At 42.7% G+C, this 21,506-nt stretch overlaps 1 protein-coding gene across 1 annotated transcript in view; it reads right to left on the bottom strand.

The window, feature by feature from the left end:
* Positions 1–21,506, bottom strand: part of Cpxm2 (carboxypeptidase X, M14 family member 2) — a 106,469-nt gene that overhangs the window by 55,724 nt on the left and 29,239 nt on the right. Inside the window, exon 4 of the mRNA XM_027409149.2 lies at positions 5,051–5,190. Within this exon, the coding sequence (XP_027264950.1) occupies positions 5,051–5,190 (140 nt within the window). The remainder of the gene's footprint in view (positions 1–5,050; positions 5,191–21,506) is intronic.

Genomic DNA, 21,506 nt, shown 5'->3' with positions numbered 1-21,506 from the left:
AGGTTCTGTAACAGGGACAATGGAGGGCCAGGCAGGCAATGTTTCTCTGCCTCGAACCCTACAATGTGGTCTCCCTGCCTTTCCAAATGCTTTCAATAAATATTGTATTTGGGATAAGGACCCTTGACTAAAAATAAAACTAGAAATACACTGTTCTAGATAAACCCAGAGAATGGGAGGGGGAAATTCTACCTACCAAGTCCTTACTATGTCGTGTGTATGTTTTAAGTATCCTAATGTAATTGTTTATAATCTCCAGTGCATGTGCACATACACACACACACACACACACACACACACACACACACACACACACACACACCTGTATAAGATAGAAAACCATTTTAGAGGCCAAAAAATGAGGTCCAAAGAAGGGCATCTGCATAACCAGCAGGAGCTAAGAAGCATGCCATAATTTTAGGGCAAGAACCATCCATCTCTAGAAGTCTGTCATTTCCCAACCTTCTCTCTTCTATTTTCTGCTCCTTTTCCTCATTCCATTTTAAGCCTTCTCTAAGACATCTGCAGGCACAGATCAATTAACTCATTACCAATCAGGGTGACTGAACCTTTGTTGATTTAATGATATTCATTTTATAGGCAATTGTTTATTGGGCATCAGATAGGTAGGTAGGTGCCTGGTTCTAGACAGGTTCTCCAAATACCAGAGCATGGCCTCTATTAGGAAGTCTCTTAGTAACTGTTGAAAGACAGAAACCTAAAATATGTTTGTACCAGATATACTAAGGGCCAAGAGTCAGGTGTGAGAGAAAGGGATGGGAACTGTCATCCTTACTGCAAGTATGCAAGATGTCTAATTAGACTTTTTAATTACAATGCAACAGATCATATTGCCTTCAGCATTCATTATTCATGTTAAAATACCCACAATGGCAGTCCTATAAAGGAAAAGCATTTTTAAAAGTATTTTCCTACTATTTAAATAAATTTTATTTTATTTTTACTAGCATACAAAGAATTGGGTTTCTCATAACATTTTTCAAACAACTTTTGTTGATTCTCTTCTTGCTTCCACCATAATATTCTGAAATATATATTTGTAAAGTGCACGAGGGAGGGAAAAGTTCAGATACCACAGCATGTAGCCCTTCCAATTCCTGCCTGGCCCTCAGTGGAGACAGAACTGTTGGAGGCGGTAAGGTACACTGGAGCTCATCAGATTTCTTCATTTCATTATCCCTGAGCAATAATTTAACTTGAAATACATTTAGACATTAAGAAAAATCTGACTCCTAGGAGTAATTCTACCGCTTGCCCCCACTTAGATGGCCTTGTCCTAAGCTACAGAGAGATCTTGTTCCACCGTGATTTCCTGCTCATCCCTACCTCCCTTGTGTTTGTAGTTCAAATGAAATGGGAGCACTGTACTTACCTCACTCTTATTTTCTAATCCTATAATAACCCACTGGCTTCATCCCTAATGACTGTGGCCAGACAGGTTAATAGCCAAACATGACCATCAATACCCTTCATTCCATTCCTTATTGATTACCTCACACCAGTCTTTTCTTCCAGGTTTCCCATTTTCCCTTGAGCAACTCAGCTTCTAAGCCCTCCTCCTCCAAAGCCTTTCAGAATCTAAGCAGTAAAAATAACTGTCATGTGATAATATGTTATTAAGGAAGGCAAAAGACATAGCACAGAGTAAACAATGGCATGCATGAATATATGCATAAATGCCACTAAAAAGCAAAGGAAGTGGAGCATAATCCTCAAAACAGCAGAAAAATAAATCAAATGTCAAACTTCATGAATTATCCCAGCTCTGAAAATGATATATTTATAAGTTTATACATAATATTGAAGTGACTTATAATGAATATTGAATAATATAATTCAAATAAAGGAAAAAGCACAAAAGTCTTCTCTCAATATGAAAAAGGTAGCAAGAAATCGGGACAGTGTTGCAAGGCATGGCTGAGTAAATCACGGGCCATTAAATATAATCACTATGAAATCTGAGTCACAGCATGAAAATGTTATGGATATATTAAGTCAAAAATAACAAAATTGGATATACAGTATATTAAGAGAATCTGTTGGTACAAAGACAGTGGGATCATGGGTAATGTTTTAAGGCACTATTAGATGTTACAATGTTGTCTTTATACTAAAAAGAAATACACAGGAACGCAGGAGATGAGTCACTGCCAGACAATTGTCACCATACAAGAGTATGATCATTGTTGATTTAATGTTATTCATTTACTAGGGAGTCATTTGCTAGGTATCGAACAAGGTGTCTGTTCTGAACAGGTTCCCCAAATGTCAGGCCATGATCTCTATCAGCAAGGTTCTGGGTAACAGTTGAGGTGAAAGACAGAAACCCATAAAGGAGAACCTGAAATATGTCTGTACCAGAAACAATACAGGGCCAGGAACCAAGATAGGTGGCTGGCTAACTGTGAGTACAGATGTGAAGTCTTGTCCCAGTTTAGCTATTAATGTTGACCACTTCCAAAATTAAAATTAATCTCTGGGATGTTTAGTATCAATTGCCAACTTGACATAATCTAGAGACATCTGGAAGATGGGCCTTTGGACATGCTTCTGTTGGATTATCTTGGCTGTGTTAATTAAGTGGGAAGACCCACCCACTGTGGGTGGCACCATTCCCTAGCTTGGGTCCTAGACTGTAAAAGTGGGCAAAGGGAGCTGAGCAGCAGCATGCAGTCTTCACCATTTGCTTCTTGACTAGGGATACAATGAAATCACCCAGTGTACACCAAGAACAACCTTAAAGTTTCACAGAAGCTCGTTGGCTGTGCTTGGAAATTGAACCACTTCAGAAACCCCCAAAACCATGTATATGGCTATTGTAAAGACACACAAGGGTGACTTTCTCTTGAGAAGCTCACAGCCAACACTTGGGTGGGTCTTATCCTTTCCCTGAGTGCCCCTCTCTAAATCTGAGTGACCTGTGGTAAGCCTATGTTTTACATCTCATTCTCATAAACTCCAACTCTACTTCATAGAGACTCCTGAAATTTTTTTCTGCAGCAAAGTCCTGAATCCTCTCTTCAGCAGAGTAAAAGTCCCTGGAAAGAACCCTTCAGGCTACCACATGTAGCAGCAGGGAGCCGTATCTCTGGCCCTTGCCCTACTGACACTGACAGTCTTGTAAGCAATCCAAGCTCTGATTTTACAAGATTGGTAAATGTTGAAAGTTGCCAAGAAACGGAACTTTGGTTGCAGCAGTGTGAAGGGACAGGAACTACCAGGAGGAAGGGCTCTTAATGGAGTCACACAAGCAGTTTTCTAATGTTGAAACATGGGACCTTCATGTCCTTGACTTCTCGGTGCAGGCAAGTATAGAGGAACCTGAAGGCTTCTCACTTAAGTTCAGAAATGATTGGTGTCCTGTTGATCACACTGAGACCTGCTGAGGCTCCATTTCTGCATGCATAGGACCCATGATCAGAGCCACTAATTTTCATAACCACCATGAAGTAGAGAGGGTAGATATTTTTCATATGTACACACCTGTGAATGTGTATGCATGTGTATATATGTTGATGCTTCTAGATGTTACAGTACTGTATTTATAATAAGAAGAAATACATACTTATTTTCACAAAATCTCCATACCACAGGATTCCTCATACTGCCTTGACTAGTGTGCATACCTGTGACTCTAGTCCCTGTGCCATGACTTGCCACCATCACCACCATCATTCTGAATTTTAGCTCTTTACTTATAAATATTAACTCACCTTCACCCTCGTCCCAGTATCTAGCAATCCCCATCTTATTTTCCATTTCTATTAGTCTGATTACTCTAGGTCCTTGTGTGAGCAGAATCATCTGGTATCTGTCCTTTTATGATGTTTTTAATTGCATTTAGCATCATGTCCCCAAGGTTCATTTGCATACAACATGTGCCAGAATTCCCTTCCTCTTTAAGCAGAATACTGTTCCATAGTAGAAAGACATGGTAAAATAAATCTTCCCTTCTATTCTGTTCTCTTCTGCTTTGTTCTGTTTAGAGACAGGGTCTCATGTAGCCCAACTTGACCTTGAACACTTTATACAGCTGTGGTGGTTTGAATAAGAATGCCCACTCACCACCCCATAGGCTCTAGCATTTGAACATGTAGGTCCCAGTAGGTGGGTCTGTTTGTGGAGGTCTAGAAGATGTGGCCGTGCTGGAGCAAGTACAACACTAGGCACTGGATTTGAGGTTTCAAAGCCTCATACCATTCCCACTTCACTCTCTCTGATTGTGGTTCAAGATATGAGCTCTCAGCTTGATGCTCCATTTGCCATGCCTGCTGTCTCCCAGCCATGATGGGCCTTTTTTCCTCTGGAACTGTAAATAAACCCTTTCTTCTGTAAGTTAACTTGGTCCTGTTGGTAACTAATACTGGAGCTAAAGCTGGCCTTGAACTTCCTGCCTGCACCTTCCTGCTGTCGAGTTTATAGGAATACATTACTTCTCCCAGTTTTATTCATTGCTGGGGTTGGAACCCAGGGATCCATGCATGATAAGCACACACTCTACCAACTAAGCTAAATCCCTATTCAAGATGGCAAGTTTTAAGAGGTTATTGCCATCTCTTGGGATCACCATCAGACAATCCTTCTTACTATCACAACTCTAACTCCAAGCTTAAGTCTGAGAAGTGGTCCTATCCCCAGGTCTCAGGCTGGTTCATCCATTACTTGTAACACATCTCAAGGGGCAATTTGTTTGGGAACCTGCCAAGGCTTCTAGTCTGGATGGTTCTTCCTCTCTTCTCCCAAGACTATGTGCTCATAGATTGCTGAGAATTTGTACCTCGGGTTGAGTTTAACCCACTTGTCTAGATACCAATCTCTTGTCAGGGTCCAAACCTGTCTTCAGGGTTTATCTATGGCTAGACCTTTGTCCACTCCATCCTCCATTTCTCATGGACACTGCATAGGGGGTAAATGTGCTTTCAGCCTTGGTCAACTTCCATTCATCCTTCATCAGATGCTGCTCTGCAGTTTCCCTTCAAGTGATAGGTGGAAGACAGAGCCTGGCAGGCCCAGGTCCAGACCCACTTACAGCCAGAGAGAGTTCCTTCCTTGGGTGATGACCCCTGTGAACCTGGTCAGGCGCCGGGCATCCACTTCAATCCACTGATGGAGGTCGTTCCTGCCAGCACACCAAGCCCCATCATAAAAGTCGTTTTCATTAATGCCTGCCTGGAAAGAAGAGAAGGGTGTTCAGAAAGACCTTAGGTTGAAGATGACTAAGACAAACCTTTTCTTGAGACTGAGAGGAAGGAAGAGAGGACAAGAGAAGGAAATGAGGAAAGGAAAGAAGAAAAACCACTGCACTCCTTATTCTAAACCATGGGAGGGAGTTAACCAGTATGAACAATTTGTAATTATCTCAGTATAGCATGTCTTCTTCTTGGCCAATATGAAAAACTAAATTTAATGAGTCCCAATTACTTATCATTCAACACACAAAAACCCATCTCCTATGTACCCAACATGATGGTGGGAAACATTGATTGTCAGGTTGACAAGATCTAGAATCAACTACTAGACAAAATTCTGGTCATGCCTGTGATAGGAGTATCTAGATAGCGTTAGTTGGGGTTGGAAGATTCACCCAAATTATGGGCAGTGCCATTTCTGGGCTAGGGTCCAAGACTGAATGAAAAGGAAAATGTATGGAACACCAGTATTTATCACTCTCTTCTTCCTGGCTGTGGGCACAATGCTTCATACTCCCAATGCCATGGCCTTCCTACCTTGATGGAATGAACCCTCAAACTGTGGGACAAAATAAATGCTTTCTTCTTTAAGTTGTTTTAGTCAGGTATTTTGTCCCAGCAATGAGAAAAGTAGCTCATCCACCCACCCACACACCAGGTGCTGGGGAACCTCACCACGCAGGCAGCAAGAAATAGACAGCAACAAGAACTGGAGCGCAAGGAGGCAGGTGCTATTCAGGGACACAGAGCAAACTTCCATGGAAGCATTTAAGGACAGTTCAACTGAGTCCCTGAGATCATGCAGAGAATCCCCCATAGACAAGAGCAGCATAGAGCCGGCCCCAAAGTGTATAAACACCAATTAGTGAGCTCTATCTATCCATGTTCACTAGTAATATTGTGTGTTTGATGTGAGTATGGATAAAGCATTTTGTATTTACATTTCCAAGATAGCTCAAATTTCTGCTCTGAATCTCACCATGTAAAGAGATAATTCCTTGACATAATTTAAAATTGTTTTAATTAAGGGCATTTAAGTCAAGTGAAGCCTTCCAGTTTACTAAGACTCAGCCTGCATGAATTTTGTTTTTATTTTTCTCTGACCTACTTTATATGATTATAGCCAGGTAAAAGAATGTATGAATCTTAGAATGGCAGGTCATCTCAGGCTGAAGAAACAGCTCAGTGGCTACAAGCACTGGATGCTCTTGCACAGGACCATAATTAGGTTCCCACAGCTCTGTCAGGCAGCTCACAACACAGGTGCCTGTAACTCCATCTCTGAAGGATCTGATGCCTTCTTCTGTCTTCCACAGGCACTTACACCGATGTGCACATTACCTACACACACACACACACACACACACACACACACACACACACACACACACACACAATAGATCTTTTAAAAAGAATAATAGGTCAGTTCATCATCTCTATCTTTCCCATTCTCTTTATCTTTGAGTATTTTTTAGTGAACTTTTTGAGACAGTCTGGCTTCTCATGAGCAACAGAATATGAAGTTCAGGGTATATCTACGTATATAACTGGCCAAAATTCTCATTAGCAAAATCCTACGCCAATCACCACATGAGCTAATAGACTGTCTTAGTTAGGTTTCTTTTCCTATAATAAAAGACCATTACTAAAAGAAACTTGGGCAGAAAAGGGTTTATTTCAGCTTATAACTCTTGGATTGCACTCCATCATTGAAAGAAGTCAGTGCAGGAAGTCAAGGCAAGAACCTGGAGGCAGGAACTGAAGCAGTGACCATGGGGGAATGTTGCTTACTGGCTTGCTCCTTATAGCTTGCTCAGCCCAAACTGTTACACCATTCACTCCCACCTTCCATGGCTGGCATCGCCCTCAGCAGGCTGGGCCCTTCTACATCAGTCATTAAAAAGAAAATGCCTTACAGACTTGCCTACAGGTTACTCTCATAGAGGCATTTTCTCCATTAAGATTTCCTCTTCCAGATATGTCTAGGTTTGTGACAAGCTGACAAAACCAACCTCCATGGCAGCCTTTTATCAGGACCAAACTTGGCCCATTTATCCCTAGTGAGTCCTGACACCACCTTCAATGACCTTTGAGGCAAATGGTAGAATGTGGACAACACACTGTCTTCAACAAGCACAGCCATCTCAAGAGAAGGGGAGTTTCAGAAACTCCCAGTCAATACTCCTCAGAAAGCAAGCTTTAAACTAACCAAGATGTCCTGGTCAGGTAGCTTTGGAGATGGTGGTAGCTCTGTAGGACCTGTCTCCTAAAATCATCAGGAAAAGTTTGCACTTTACTGTGTTTCCAGTGGCTTCCAGGTACTGATGTAGGTTAATCATTAAGAAACCTGCTGTCTGCTGCATAGCATCTCAGTTTCTAGCCCTGACAGACAGCAGGGAGGCGAGATGCCAGCCCCTAGGGCTATAATTATACAGCCACTTCCTCTCTACAGTGGAAGGCAATTATCCTCCTAATGACAGAGATTTGCAGCACATTAATGACCTACAATGTCACAACTTGTGCCCTCTCAAGAAACTAGAACATGCACTTATGTTTTTGTTGTGATTCCCCTGTTCTCGTAAAAGCACTGGAGACTGCCCTTTAGAGCTCCATTCATTTAGTAGCACAAACCCTCACTGAACCTCTGCTAAGTGGCAAGTATAAAAGGTGAAAGGTGTGCGTGTACCTCATCCCAAAGTACTAGAGCAGACTGAAGAATGACGTCCACACATGGCACCACAGTGACAGCCACCACACAGATGCTGGCAGAGAGTGTGCTCCAAGGATGCACCACAAGACCTGAGTTCCAGATGACATTCCAGGATTTGCATAGATGGCTCTGGGCCTTGGTTTTCCAGTAGCTGTCAATGTGGGGGCCATCATCCTTTTTCCATCAATGCCCATCACCAAGCATGGGTTCAAACAATGAATGCTTATTCGGGACTGAGGAGATGACTCAGTAGGTAAAGTGTACGGACCTGAGTTCCATCTCCAGCAGCCACAAAAAAGCTGCTCATGGTGTGTTAGTGTGTAACTCTAGTGCTTAGGGTAGAGGTAGAGACAGGCAGATCCCTGGAAAACAATGGCCAACCCTTTTAGCCGATTAGTAAATGCTGGGTTCAGTGAGAGTCCCTGTCTTAAAACACAAGGTAGAGAATGGTAGAGGAAGACACCCACACAAAACCACTAGCCTCTACACACACACACACACACACACACACACACACACACACACACACCACACACACGCGCACATGCACATGTACATGCACACGTATACACGCACATACACATACACCAAAACTAAACAGTGCTCCATAAATGTTAGTTGTCAGAATGTTTAAAGCAGGAAATTTTTGGCTGGCTAGCACTGACAACAGGTAGAAATGTGAATGAGTGCCTAATGAATTATTTCACATTTTACAAGATCCAGGAAATTATGTCACTCATGCAGTTCACTGCCAATCACATTTTTTATCCAACTTAAAACATCAAGGAAATGGCTATGAACTCAGAAGAAAGGAGATTGATGACCTAAAGATCTCAACAGGCATCCACACTACCCTTCTAAGGATAATGTGGCCATGTCTGGTGTCACTGGGGCCTGCTATGTCTAGGAGAAAGAATGTTGCTCAACATCTGCAATGCATAGAACAACTACTACACAAAGAGCTCCCTGAATAAAGTGAAGCCACAGGCCTTGGACTCTGGTCTAAGGTGAGGCCCAAGAACACTGAGTGGTGTGCTGTCTTGGATGCCTACACTGTAGAATCCTAGAAGCCAGGGCTGTCTGCATGCTCCTCCCCAGCATCAGCTGACCAGGGCATGGAATTGCATTTAAGTCTCCTGGCTTTACCAGCTGAGAGCCACTGTTTCTGCTGCCAGTCTCAGTTTGTTCTAGACACAGTAGCCGGTCAATTAAATAGAGCAGTGTTGGGGGGGGGGTGTTTCCGGCTGGTGGAGATGACTCACTGCGAAATTATAGCCATCTCTGCAAAATCAATTAGGAACTTAAAAAGCAAGCATCCAGAGAGGTCACCAAATTATTCCACAGGGTAATAAACAGTATTAGTAAAGTACCTCTGAGAAACCAGAAAATGAGAACATTCATCCCTGTGTTTAAGACAATAAGGACAGCTGACAAGAGGGCTAAGGGGGTAAAGGCACCTGCCACAAAATCCAAAGACCCAAGTTCAAATCTCAGAACTCACATGGTAGAGGGAGAAAACAGACTCCTTCAAGTCATCCTCTGACTTACTCTTACCTCTTGGTGCATTAACAAAAAAACATAATTTTAGAAAGAAAACTAAAAATAAAGAAGTTAGGGAAATACTTACTACATTTTGGAAAACTTTCAGTTAGAAGTTATTGAAATAAAAGATTTGCTTCCTTCAAGGATAAGTGAATCCGAAAAACACCATTAACAAGGCATGATTCTTTCTACTATGACAGCAAATAGATTGAGAACTAACACAATTTTCTCAAGGCGATGAAACTATATAAGACATTTGCAAGGCACCTACCAGACTCAGTTTTGTGAAGGTTGAATGAGGCTGGAGGTCTGTAACAATGACACCAGCTAATAGGATCCACGTAAGAGGTCAGATGAGGCATCTGCCTCGAGGTGCTGGGACAAACAAACATTTTGGGTTTCCTTTGTGCTTCCTTCAAAAAAAAATCCTCCAAACAAAACAACATACAAAATACAGCTTTAGTCTCCGGTTAAATTCAAAGACATTTGTGTTCCCTAGATCACAACACATGAAGACAGAGCCGGGGGCGGGAGTCCCAAGTGACAGGAGATGGAAGTACAGCTCACTGGCTGCCCTCCATTGAGAACCCAGCCCCACCCTGGACAGGGTGGTATGAATTTGTCACTTCAGCTCTGGGGATGTGGGGACAGATGGGTCCCTGGGCTCTTTGGCCAGCCAGTCTGGCTGAATCAGTGAGCTCCAGTCCAGTAAGAGACCCTGCCTCAAAATATAAGATAGAGAATGGAGAGGAAAACATCTGATATCAACCTCTGGTCTCCACATACATGTACACACATGCATGTCCAGACATATGCATGCACACACATGAATAAAAGCAAAGATGCTGACAAAATCTTCAATAGCAATATTTACAGAAGTGGAGAGAAATATAACTTTAAAATTCAGACTCCTCTAAAGATTTCTCATGGTAGAATTTTAGTTTCTTCTAAGCAATCAATTCATTATGATGGAGTAATAAGCATACTTTTAGATTCATCGGTATAAGAAATAGAAATATCAGTCATTTTCAAAAAAAAAAGTCTTAAGCTTAGGTTGGAGGACAGAAGAACAAAAATCTCTGGACCCTACTAACACCTGCCAGTTTAGCTGCCCCCACCCAAATCGCCCCATAAAATATTATCAATATAGCCAAGCTTCCCCAATGTTAGGTCTCACCATACACCTAGCAGACAGCCTGCAAATGTGACAAGGTCATATACCTAAAAAGCTTTAAGATAAACAAGATGAAATAGCTAAACCCAGGCATGATCTTTGTCAAGAAATAGACAAACATAAGCGACAGGTGATATGAAGATTGTTCACCAACCCAAGACTCAGCCTCTCTGAGCTCAGTGTCCCTGCCACTCTGTCTGGGTTATCACTCAACCTTGTAAAATAAACTTCCTCACGTTTGCTACCCTGGATCTCCAGTGCTTGTTATTATATGAATGTCTGGGGGGTGTCTTTACAATCCTCTCCCCCCAAATTTTATTACTCATGCACCATTTCCATGAAATTACTAGAGGGTGTTGTTAGACAAAAATTAGAATGCCATCACAGGTGTGGGAGAAAGGAGCTGAAACCAATTGCCTATCAGAGAGCTGTATGAGGAGAGTTAGTAGTCCCCTGCTACAGGCAGTGAGCTGGGGCCCTCGGAGGGAATTTCGGGCTATAAAGGTTTCCAACATTGAGGAGAACTCTCAGAATGATGAAGTCTCATGATAGCAGTACAAATGAGTCAGTGAGAAATCCTGGGCTCCTGAAAAGATGTCTACAGAAACACAGAAAGCAAAAGCTTACTAAAAATCACTCATAACCTCAGCTCTGTAGCAAAGTATGTTGAAGCCATTTCACGGACTCAGCCTTGGTGCGAAGTAAAGGAGGGACCTTTTCAATAATACAAGAAATTCGAGGAAAACAAAAGGTCAAGAAATAAACAAAATGAAATTTCATGGCCTGGAATTATTATATTTATTGGCTTAGTAGGAAGTAATATTTTAGTAGCCAAAAAGGGAAAGATTTAATATAGATCTACTAAAAAATTAAGTCATGAGGCCAGCAAGATGGCTCAGCAGGCAAGAACACTTGCTGAGCAAGCCTCATGACCTGAATTTCATACCAGCAATCCATCCATTGTAGGAGGAGAGATCCAACTCCCAAAAGTTGTCTTTTGACCTCCACATGTGAGCCAGTGCATGCACACACATGCTGGAATACACACACACACACACACACACACACACACACACACACACACACACACACACACCTGCATACACACATCTGCACATACACACAAAACACAATATTTAAATAAAACTTAGACACACTTTTTATTAAATGCACAAGGGGGTGAGTATGTGTTGATCACACTCATCAAAACTGAGGAAGTAACCACCTCAGCAATAAATGGGAGTGTACAGAAAGTCAGGCAGCGTCTACGGGATAAAATGAGTTGACAGTCTCATCCTCCATAGCCAGCATACCAAAGGCACAGCCAAAGCTTATAAATTAACACTTAGCAATATGTACACATTATTTATTAGTACTTAAGTTCCCCTAAGAAACAAAAACATTTGAAAGCTGTTGTCCATCACCAGTTCTGCTGGCAGTCAGGGGTGGGGTGAAGCGTGGGATGTGCTGACAGAATCTGACTTCTATGTTACTGTTGTCATTCTCTCAACATTGATTTCTGTATCTTGCTTCTAAAACTGATGTTTAAAAATGCATGTTCAGCTTTAAAAGCACACTAAAGGTCCACAGAAGTTGAATGTAAAAGATGGAATGGGTCCTATGTTTTCTTTCATTTCCGAGGTCTATAGAACACCTCCTACAGGCCAGGCAGCATGTGAAGTGCTTTGCTTGGTGGCCTTTATGGAAAGCAACTCACTCTCACACTTCCGAATGAAATCACTGAGCTGCATCTTCCACTATCCTCAGCCACCTCTGTGAAGAAACATCTGGAAGCAAATTAAAAAGTCATAGCCCACTAACTGTAACCATTTAGCAATTCTAAGATAATAGACTTACAGCTGCTATTCAGCAGGCACAGCCCAGGGCTGTTTATACACAAAGCAGAGCAAAATGATAGCTGCATTTTAAAGTAGTTTTGAGAGAGAAAAAAAATGAAAAGAAAAAGGTGACTTGCCTGTTCCCAACAAGTTACTACTTTTAGTGGTGGGTGAGTGATAGCCTGAGGATGTTAGCGGACCCTCCAATTAGTAGAGCTCAGTAGTTCACCTGAAGCCATAATGTGGTATGATTGTCTGCCTTCCATGAAACTCTGCAACAAACCCAAGACAAGCTTGATAAACGCATAAAACTGCTCAGGTGCCTGGGGCTGGAGAGACGGCTCAGCAGTTAAGAGCACTTGCTGTTCTTAATTCCCAGTTTCCAACACCCAACTTCTTACAGGCTTGTGACTGCCTGCAGCTCCAGCTCTAGGGGACGCCATGCCCTCTTCTCTCCTCTGAGGTCACCTTCACACATGTAGCTTACACAGAAACACCGATACAAAAAAAAAAAAAAAAAAAAACCTTAAAATAATCTTTTCAGGTGCCTCTAAGCAAAGCATTCTGCACAATCCAAACCTTGATCTCTAAAGTCAGCTAGAAAAACAGTGCTCACTGATTTTGAGGTCACTTTTAAAACTCAAAACCAACATCTGTATTATTCCCCTGCAGCAGTTAAGGAAGCCAGTGAACATCCATGGACTGGAACTGAAAACATAGCTGAAGAAAATCTGTTAAGTGCACTATAAGCATGTATTGTTTTTTTAAAAAAAATGAGGAAAGATGTTCACTGAAATAAAACTAAAGAATGTGCATGTAACTAGAATGACCAAAGCGGTTCTGTGATTTTAGTTGAATTGAACTAGAAAGTGAACATCCTTCTAGTTGCATGTTCATGAAATAACTTAATTCTCAAAAAGAGCAGTCAGCAAGACTGAATGAACTCCCCGTTCCCCTTAAGGCAGCATAGCGTGAACAGCCTCCTAGATCACACAGCCCAAGCGCAAGTCCTCACTCTGCTTCATCATAGTCTTTCCTTCCTTCCTTCCTTCCTTCCTTCCTTCCTTCCTTCCTTCCTTCCTTCCTTCCTTTCTTTCTTTCTCTCTCTCTTTGTTTCTTTCCTTCCTTCTTTCTTCCTCCCTCTCTCTCTCTCTCTCTCTCTCTCTCTCTCTCTCTCTCTCTCTCTCTCTCTCTCTCTCTCTCTCTCCCTCTCCCTCTCCCTCTCCCTCTGTCTTTCTTTCTTGCTAGACAGGGTTTCTCTGTGTAACAGCCCTGTCTGTCCTGGAACTCACTCTGTAGACTAGGCTGGCTTTGAACTCACAGAGATATGCCTACCTTTCCCCCTTCCCCCCAAGTGCTAGGATTAAAGGCATACAACATCACCACCCAGCTAGAGAGTGGTCTTAACACTGAAATTATCAATATTGGACCCTGCTTCCTGGAAGCCCTACCACAAAGGCTCAGCTAGACATCCCCAGTAACCCGACTAAAGAGACAAAAATACAAAGAAACGCAGAGAAAAGATAGTCACTCATTGTGGCCACATAGGGAAGGGGGATAAATAAGGAGGTCCATTGTCCTAGTTTTATCTCTGTTGCTGTGATAAAATATAATTATGAAAAGAAACTTACAAGAGGAAGGGTTTATTTCAGCTTAAAATTCCACATTACAGTCCATCATTGTGGGGAAGTCAAGGCAGGAACTTCAAAGAGCTTGTCACATCACTTCCACAGTCAAGAGCAGAGAGAAACAAATGTATTCATGCTCACTGGCTTGATTGCTTATGCTCAGCTCAATTTCTCCACTCTTAGAAGGTTTAGGACTCTCTGCCTAGGAAATGGTGATGCCCACAGTGGGCTGGGTTTTCCCACATTAATTAACTTAATTATGAAAAACACCCACAGATATGTTATAGGCCAGCTGACCCTATGTAAACAATCCCTCATTTAGAGTTTCTATCAGCCACTATCAAACTATTATAGTTTGTGTCAAGTTGACAAACAAAGCTAACCATAACTTCCAGTGACCACTGCAAGTCTATCTTTGGGGTCCTAACATGATGTTTAAAGTTTAAACAGAAGACAAGCAGTCTTGTTCAAGTTGTGGTTTTAATCATCATTGACCCATGGTTGTCTGGGCTTTAGCCTTTCTCTCCAGTTGGTCCTATAAATTGCCTTAATTTTGTGAAATCTCTTCCTGGGAGACAAATCCCCCTTCTGGTTGGCACCAGGCTTCGGTCTTTTACTTCTCCCAGCATGACTCTCTGGGGAAAGGGCCAGTTTCTTTTGATCCATTGTCTCAAATGTCTTGACTTCAAGGGGAGGGGGTACAGGGTTTCTTTAGGGTTATCCCAGTCCTTCTGGCATAGTTACATACAATCTGTCTGTAAAATGGGATTGAAATAGAATCCCTAGGAGAAGACTGATGGGTGGCTACACATCCCTTGGATTAAACACTCCACAGACTGCCCATCACAGAAAAGAAGCCACTAGGGAAGTGAACAAAATTCACTCCATTTTATGGCTGAACCAGCTGCAGGTTGTGACTAAATTTACTTTATGATACACCCCAACTGTCCTGTCAACAGGAGAGTTTGGTCTGTTCAGCCTGTTGACAAGTGTTCTTTCAATGAGTCATCAACGTGGCTTAGACATTCTATTTTTGGATTTTGCTTTTCCTTTAGCTACCAACCCATTTCTTTGCTTGAAGTTAGTCTTTCCTATACATTTCAAAAATCCACATCTTTTTCAGTTAAGCTAATGTAAACATACTTAATTCTCTATATTGTTTAGAAAGTCCCTATGGACTCTCTATTCTGGGCAGTGATGAAATCATTGTTTCTATTTCTCTCTACCTCTTCTCTTGTTCTGTCAAGGTCTAATTTCATCCATTACTTTCTTCTTAGCATCTGCTTTTATATTGGCTTTCATTTTTTAATCACAAACATTATATAATTAATCAGGTCATAATTAAGCCTAACACGATATAACTATCCCTCGTATAGCCACAAATGCATTATAAATATAGAATATGTGGCATTGTCTCTTGAGAGACATTCTTTTAGTATCACAAACTTAAACATGACAACCATTGATAGTTCTTTGGCTTTCATTTTTAACTGACACAATAAACTATGGGGTAGACCATGATAGTTCAATGCAAATACATAATGTGTGAAGATTGGATCTGGGCAATGATGTGTCTAAAACCTCACAAGTCATTTGTTCTTTCCAGAAACATTTTTAAAACCCTTTCTTCGGGGCTGGAGAGATGGCTCAGCAATTAAGAGCACTGGCTGCTCTTCCAAAGGACCTGGGTTCAATTCCCAGCATCCACATGGCAGCTCACAGTTCCAGGGGATCCTACACCCTCATAAAGACATACATTCAGGCAAAGCACCAATACATGTAAAAATTAAAATAAAAAACTTAAAAACCCTTTCTACAAATATTTTAAAATATTCAATATTTGCTGCTGACCCTGGTCACCCTACTGCGCTATAGAACATGTTCACAATAGAAGCTAGCTCTTTCCTCCCCCTCTTCTTTTCTGTCCTCCTCTTCCTCCTTCTCCTCCTCTCTTCCTTCAGACAGGGTCTCATTTGGCCCAGAATGGCTTCTAGCAGCTCCAGTATTCACAATGGAAGTTGCTTCTATTATTGCTCATTTTTAAAATTTATTTTACATCTCTGTGTGCTTGAGTACATATGTGTGTCTCATGTATAAGCAAATGTTCTCAGAGGCCAGGTTGGGCATCAGATCCTCTGGAACTGGGGTTAGAACAGGTGCTTGTGAGCTGCCTGACATGGGTGCTGGGAGCTGAACTCAGGACCTCTACAAGGGCAGGGAGCACTTTTCACCGCTGAGCACCTCTCCAGCCATTTAGTCTGCCCACTCCAATTTATTCTCCTCTTCTTATATAGTGAAGGCTGGCCTTGAACTCACTGTGTAGCCAAAAAACGACCTTGAACTCCTAATCCTCCTGCCTCCACCTCCTAGATCTAAGATCCCAGGTGTGTGCTATGGTGTCCACCACAACAGATATTTCTTTGGAAGAAAATAAGTGTGTGGCCATCATCATGAAATTTTAAATTTTCCAAGGTAGTCATCATTTAAAATACTCAGTTCCATTATTACTACAAAAATCCAAATACCCCAAATTCCAGTGTTTTGGCACCTATCACCGTTCCCAGACTGCTGCTTGAAGCCAGATGCACAACAAAGTTCCTTTATGAGAAGAGACAGGATGCCATGCCTTGACTAGGAAATTATCCTCACTAGGATTATTTTTACCTCTGCAGCCACCAATGCATAGCAGGCCCCAGTACACAGCAACCACTGATGCATAGCAGCCCCCAGTACACAGCAGACCCCAGGACATGGCAGACCCCAGGAAGGGCTTATGCAGGCACAGTTAATTGTCCTGCAGGCAGCCCATAAGCTAAAAACAACAGAGGCTGAGCACCATGAGAATGAGTCAGAGCTGGATGATCAGGCAGGCTTGAGGACCAAAGGTCCAGCCATAGGCAGGCAGGGACAGGCATGAGACATGCAGTGGAAAACACCAGACAACCAGAGCTCCAGGCTCTTCTGCCCAGGAAAAATGTAGTCTCTTAGTTAGCAGTGGTGAGGTTCCAGGTGCATTGGCAACCAATCTTATAGCGCTGCAAGGCCAAGGGTGTGAGCAATGAGTCCAGCCAGGATCATCACGCCAAGCTTAAACTCAGTTCAAGGACTGGGCAAGATGGTTCAGCAGGGGAAAGTGTTAGTGCCAAATCTGATGATTTAAGTTCAATCCCCGGGACCTACATGGCAGGGGAGCAGTAACTCCTGCAAAGTGTCCCTGGCTTCACACACATATAAATAAATGAATGCAATGCTAAGACCCTTAGCAGTAATCTACACCTGATTTCCTGACAGAAGCTGTAGGTCTTAGCTCACATATCACTTCAAGTATAAAGAAGATCAAATCCCCACAACTGGACTCCAATATCTGCTTCAGGGAGCTCTGTAAAGCAATACTACAGCACTAAGCAATGCCTGGCTCAGATACCTACAGGCACTCTGTTACAGGAGAGGGATGCAAAGGACCACTTAAGGGCTGGAGTGAGTCATCTCTAACCTGCATGACAGGACAGGGGCCATAAAGTACCAAACACTGTGACCTAGCCATCGAAATGTAGAGAGTGGGTAATTGCAATATACTGTGCTTTTCTTGTGACCTGAAAATAATGTCCCTTTTAAGCAAGCTTTTATGTGAAGCTGGCTTTCCTATCATTGCAGGAGCTGTGGTGACATCCTGAGTCCAAGCCTAACATGCTTTCAGAAGTTCCTTTCCTCTGTTCACACGCATACTCCAGTATTTCCTAACTATAACTTTAAAGCAGGGACCTCCAGACTTTCGGTTTCTCTGGGTCACATTAGACAAAGAAGAATCATCTTGGCCCACACACTAAATCCAGGGGTGTCCAACCTGTGGCTCACATTCAAGACACTGTGATGTCATAGTGTACTCCAAAAAGGTCACACCCAAGAACCACACAATTGAGTTACAAACAAAATTGCAAAAAAGAAAATCTTGTGTTTTAAGTAAGTTGATGATTTTGTGTTAGGCCACTGTAGGGTAACCCTAGCCCCGCCCAATAGTCCTGGGGCAGGTACCAGGTGGACCTGGGGACTCGCCCATAAGGGCGGGGTGAAGGAAAGCCGGCATGACGTAAGAGGGGCTTCTTAAAGGACTGCACGTGGGGACCGGGCACTCTCTTTGTTCTGGCTGCGCTGGCTGGGTTCTTAACCTAGCTCTGGCCTGTGTTTCACCCGGCTGTGCTTGGAAATAAAGAGACCTTAATCCAATAGGCCACATTCAGAACCCTGCTGCACTGCAAGTGGGCTGTGGTCCATTGGATAGACCCCCCCATACACACACACACACACACACACACACACACACACACACACACACACACACACACACCTTCATTAAGAATGAGACAGAAATGCAGTACTTGGAAATGGCAATTGCTATTAACTTGCTCAGACCTCTTCAGCCACCTGACATGTCCACAGTGGAACAAGTCATTTAGGCAGGGGTACCATAGTTTGCCAGCCCCATCAAAAGCTCTTAGAGACTTAGAAGGATGCTTTGGGGATGGGGCAGGTGGTGAGCTGCTGTTAGACACCTCATCTGAGTACTATGTGTTGTACAGTGTGGGTCTCTAAGCAAAGCAGTCAACATCTTTATCAGAGCAGCTGTGCTTGCTTGCAAGAGACCGTTTCACTCAGGCCAGGTCACTGTTGATAGTCCCTCAGCGGAGCAGGGGTGGGGTGGGGTGGGAAAATGAGAGAGGTGTGTGAGGAGGCTCACTGGGACCTCGCATGAGATGCCAGCACTCCCCCAGTCATTTGTATGTATTTCTTTCCTAATTGCATGTGATCTAAGTGGTGCTATAGTTATAAAGGCTGGCGAAGACTAGTTGGGTGGAGGGGTATCTATCTCTGTGACTGTGAAGAAGCCATAATCCCTAGGGGTTCCCTACATTCCTGCAAGTGTCCCTTCTCCCACTGTCCTAGTTTGCTTTCTGCTGCAACTTGTGGGGCAGGGGGTACATTTTACCTTACAGGTTAGAGTGCATCATAAAGGAAGTTGAGGCAGGTACTCATGGCAGGAGCTTGAAGTAGAAACCAGCAGAGGAATGCTACCTACTGGCTTGCTTTCCTGGACTTTCTCAGCTGCCTTGCTTTTACAGCCCAGGCCTACCTGTACAGGGGTGGCACTGCTCACAGTGGACTGGACCCTCATAAATCAATCAGAAAAAGAGCCCCATAGAGACACCCACAGGCAAATATGATGGAAGCAATTTCCCAGTTCTCAGGTATGTCTAGGTTTGTGCAAGGTGACAAAAACAAACTTTGACACTCATGCTACATAAGTAAGCCTAATAAACTCATTGGCTCCCCGGGGAAAATTTTAGTGGAATCATATTTGGTTTGTCACTGGGATCTTAAGAAGAGGGGATAGGCAGTGTTTGTATCTCCTCAGGAAAAGAACCCTTGCAACATGAGGTTACTCCTAAGACTAAAAGGCAAAGGATAGGAACATATTTTAGAGACTGGTCAGTAAACTCTTTGAGACTTGCAATGTTCCTTTCCAGGCAATCTGGGGCTCCTCTGGGGCAAAGGAGACCAGTAACTGTGACAGTGAGATCACAGCTGGGAAGTCCGTGGAAAGGGCCCTGTGTGCACTGGAGGAACAATCACTGTGACACTGTGAGTGGCCAGACCTTCCCCATCCTGCCAACTGCTTTTCTTTTCACATCTTTGGAAAATCTGGTCCCTATGTAATGATGCAATGCAAGCTCCACTTCTTCATTAAACAAATACTAAGATGTTCACAGGAAAAGTTGGCAAAAAACAAGAGTCGTAAGTTGGGCCCCAGGAATGCTTTCAAAGTCCTCCGTTTAAAATGAGATGGCTGTTGTTTCTGTCACACTGCAACACGTGTGTCCCAGTAAAAGCTCACTGTTTGCAAAGTCTTGTTCTGCAAAACCCAAGTTCCTGGAGGAAATCCCTAGTCATCCCAAAAGTCTGTGTAACTCTCTGTGAACTGAAGCTTCCAGAACAAAAGCCATAACTATGTTAAATAGTCTGCAAGGCTGATTAACTGAGTCAAACCTCCAGTGATTGTGAAGAGTTGGAACATTGCCAGTCAAACTATCTTGGACTATCTTTAATCCCACTAACAGCCATTCAGTGCCCACCTCTGTGATTGACCTAACATTCTTGTCACTATGATGTAAGTCCCTTTGGAATGGACCGAGATCCCTAGGTTCTGCTCATCCAAAGGCTGCAGATGCTATCAGACAGCATCTGAGACCCAAAGCAGAGATTTCCCAGACTGGCTGTAACCTACCTATCTGAAGTTCCTAAGGATGTGCTGAGAATGTGTCTTCACTCATTCCTTTTTGTTGTTGTTGTTCTGTTATTAAAACAACTCCATTCATATGTGGATTTTAGACATAGAGTAAGGGATTACCAGCCTACAATCCACACTGCCAGAGAAACTAGTAAACAAGGAGGACCCTAAAAGAGTCAAACTTTGTCCCCTGAAGAAGGGGAAAAGGTCACAATCCCCTGAGCAAATTAAGAGCATGGGAAGAGAGGGGAGGGAGCTCTGAGAATGAGAAGGGAAGAAGAGGAAGGATGCAGAGGTCATGAGGGAGCAGAAAGGTTGAGTCAGGTGTAGATTAGAAGAAAGGGTATGTGATAGGTAGGGTTTTAGTTGGGGGGGGTGGTAGGGGAGGATGGGAAGGAGAAGGGAACTGGGATTGTCATGTAATTCAATCTTGTTTGTAATTCAAATAAAAAAAGAAAATGCAAAAAAATAAATAAAAATAAAACACCTTAAAGTCAGCAATAGGGCTTTAACAAATAAAATAAAATAAAATAAAATAAAATAAAACAACTCCATGAAACTATTACCATGTTGAAATATAACATTGTAGAGAACTTGAATCCCTGTTCTATAGCCATCATCACTCACATTTGGCCCCAAAACAAACTCTCTCTATTCTTCAAAGTGAAAACTGTGCATTGGCATTGATGTTTGTGATCACAAGACTCAAAACAGTGAAAAATGTGAGCACAGACACAGCAATTGTCACAACTTGATACAGGGCTAGGGCACTAGCTCAGTTGGTAAAGTGCTCATTGTATACATAAGGATCTAAGTTTGGTCCTCCAAAATCATAGAAAAGCTTGGGTACATACTTGTAACTCCAGCACTAGGAAGGAGGAGAGTAGTGGAATTGCCAGGGCTAGCTGGCTGGCCAAACTGGTCACATCACTGAGCTCCAGGCCAGCCAGTGCAAGACTGTCTCAGAAAAGGTGGACAGCACTTGAGGAACACTAAAGATTGATCCCTGGCTTTCACACTTAAACACACACACACACACACACACACACACACACACACACACACACACACACATACACACACACACTACAACTGTAGGTTTGATCTTTTAAAAGACTTGT

This window comes from Cricetulus griseus, chromosome 3 (genome assembly GCF_003668045.3).
Source record: "Cricetulus griseus strain 17A/GY chromosome 3, alternate assembly CriGri-PICRH-1.0, whole genome shotgun sequence".
Lineage (NCBI taxonomy): Eukaryota > Metazoa > Chordata > Mammalia > Rodentia > Cricetidae > Cricetulus > Cricetulus griseus.
This window is presented reverse-complemented; position numbering and strand designations above follow the sequence as displayed.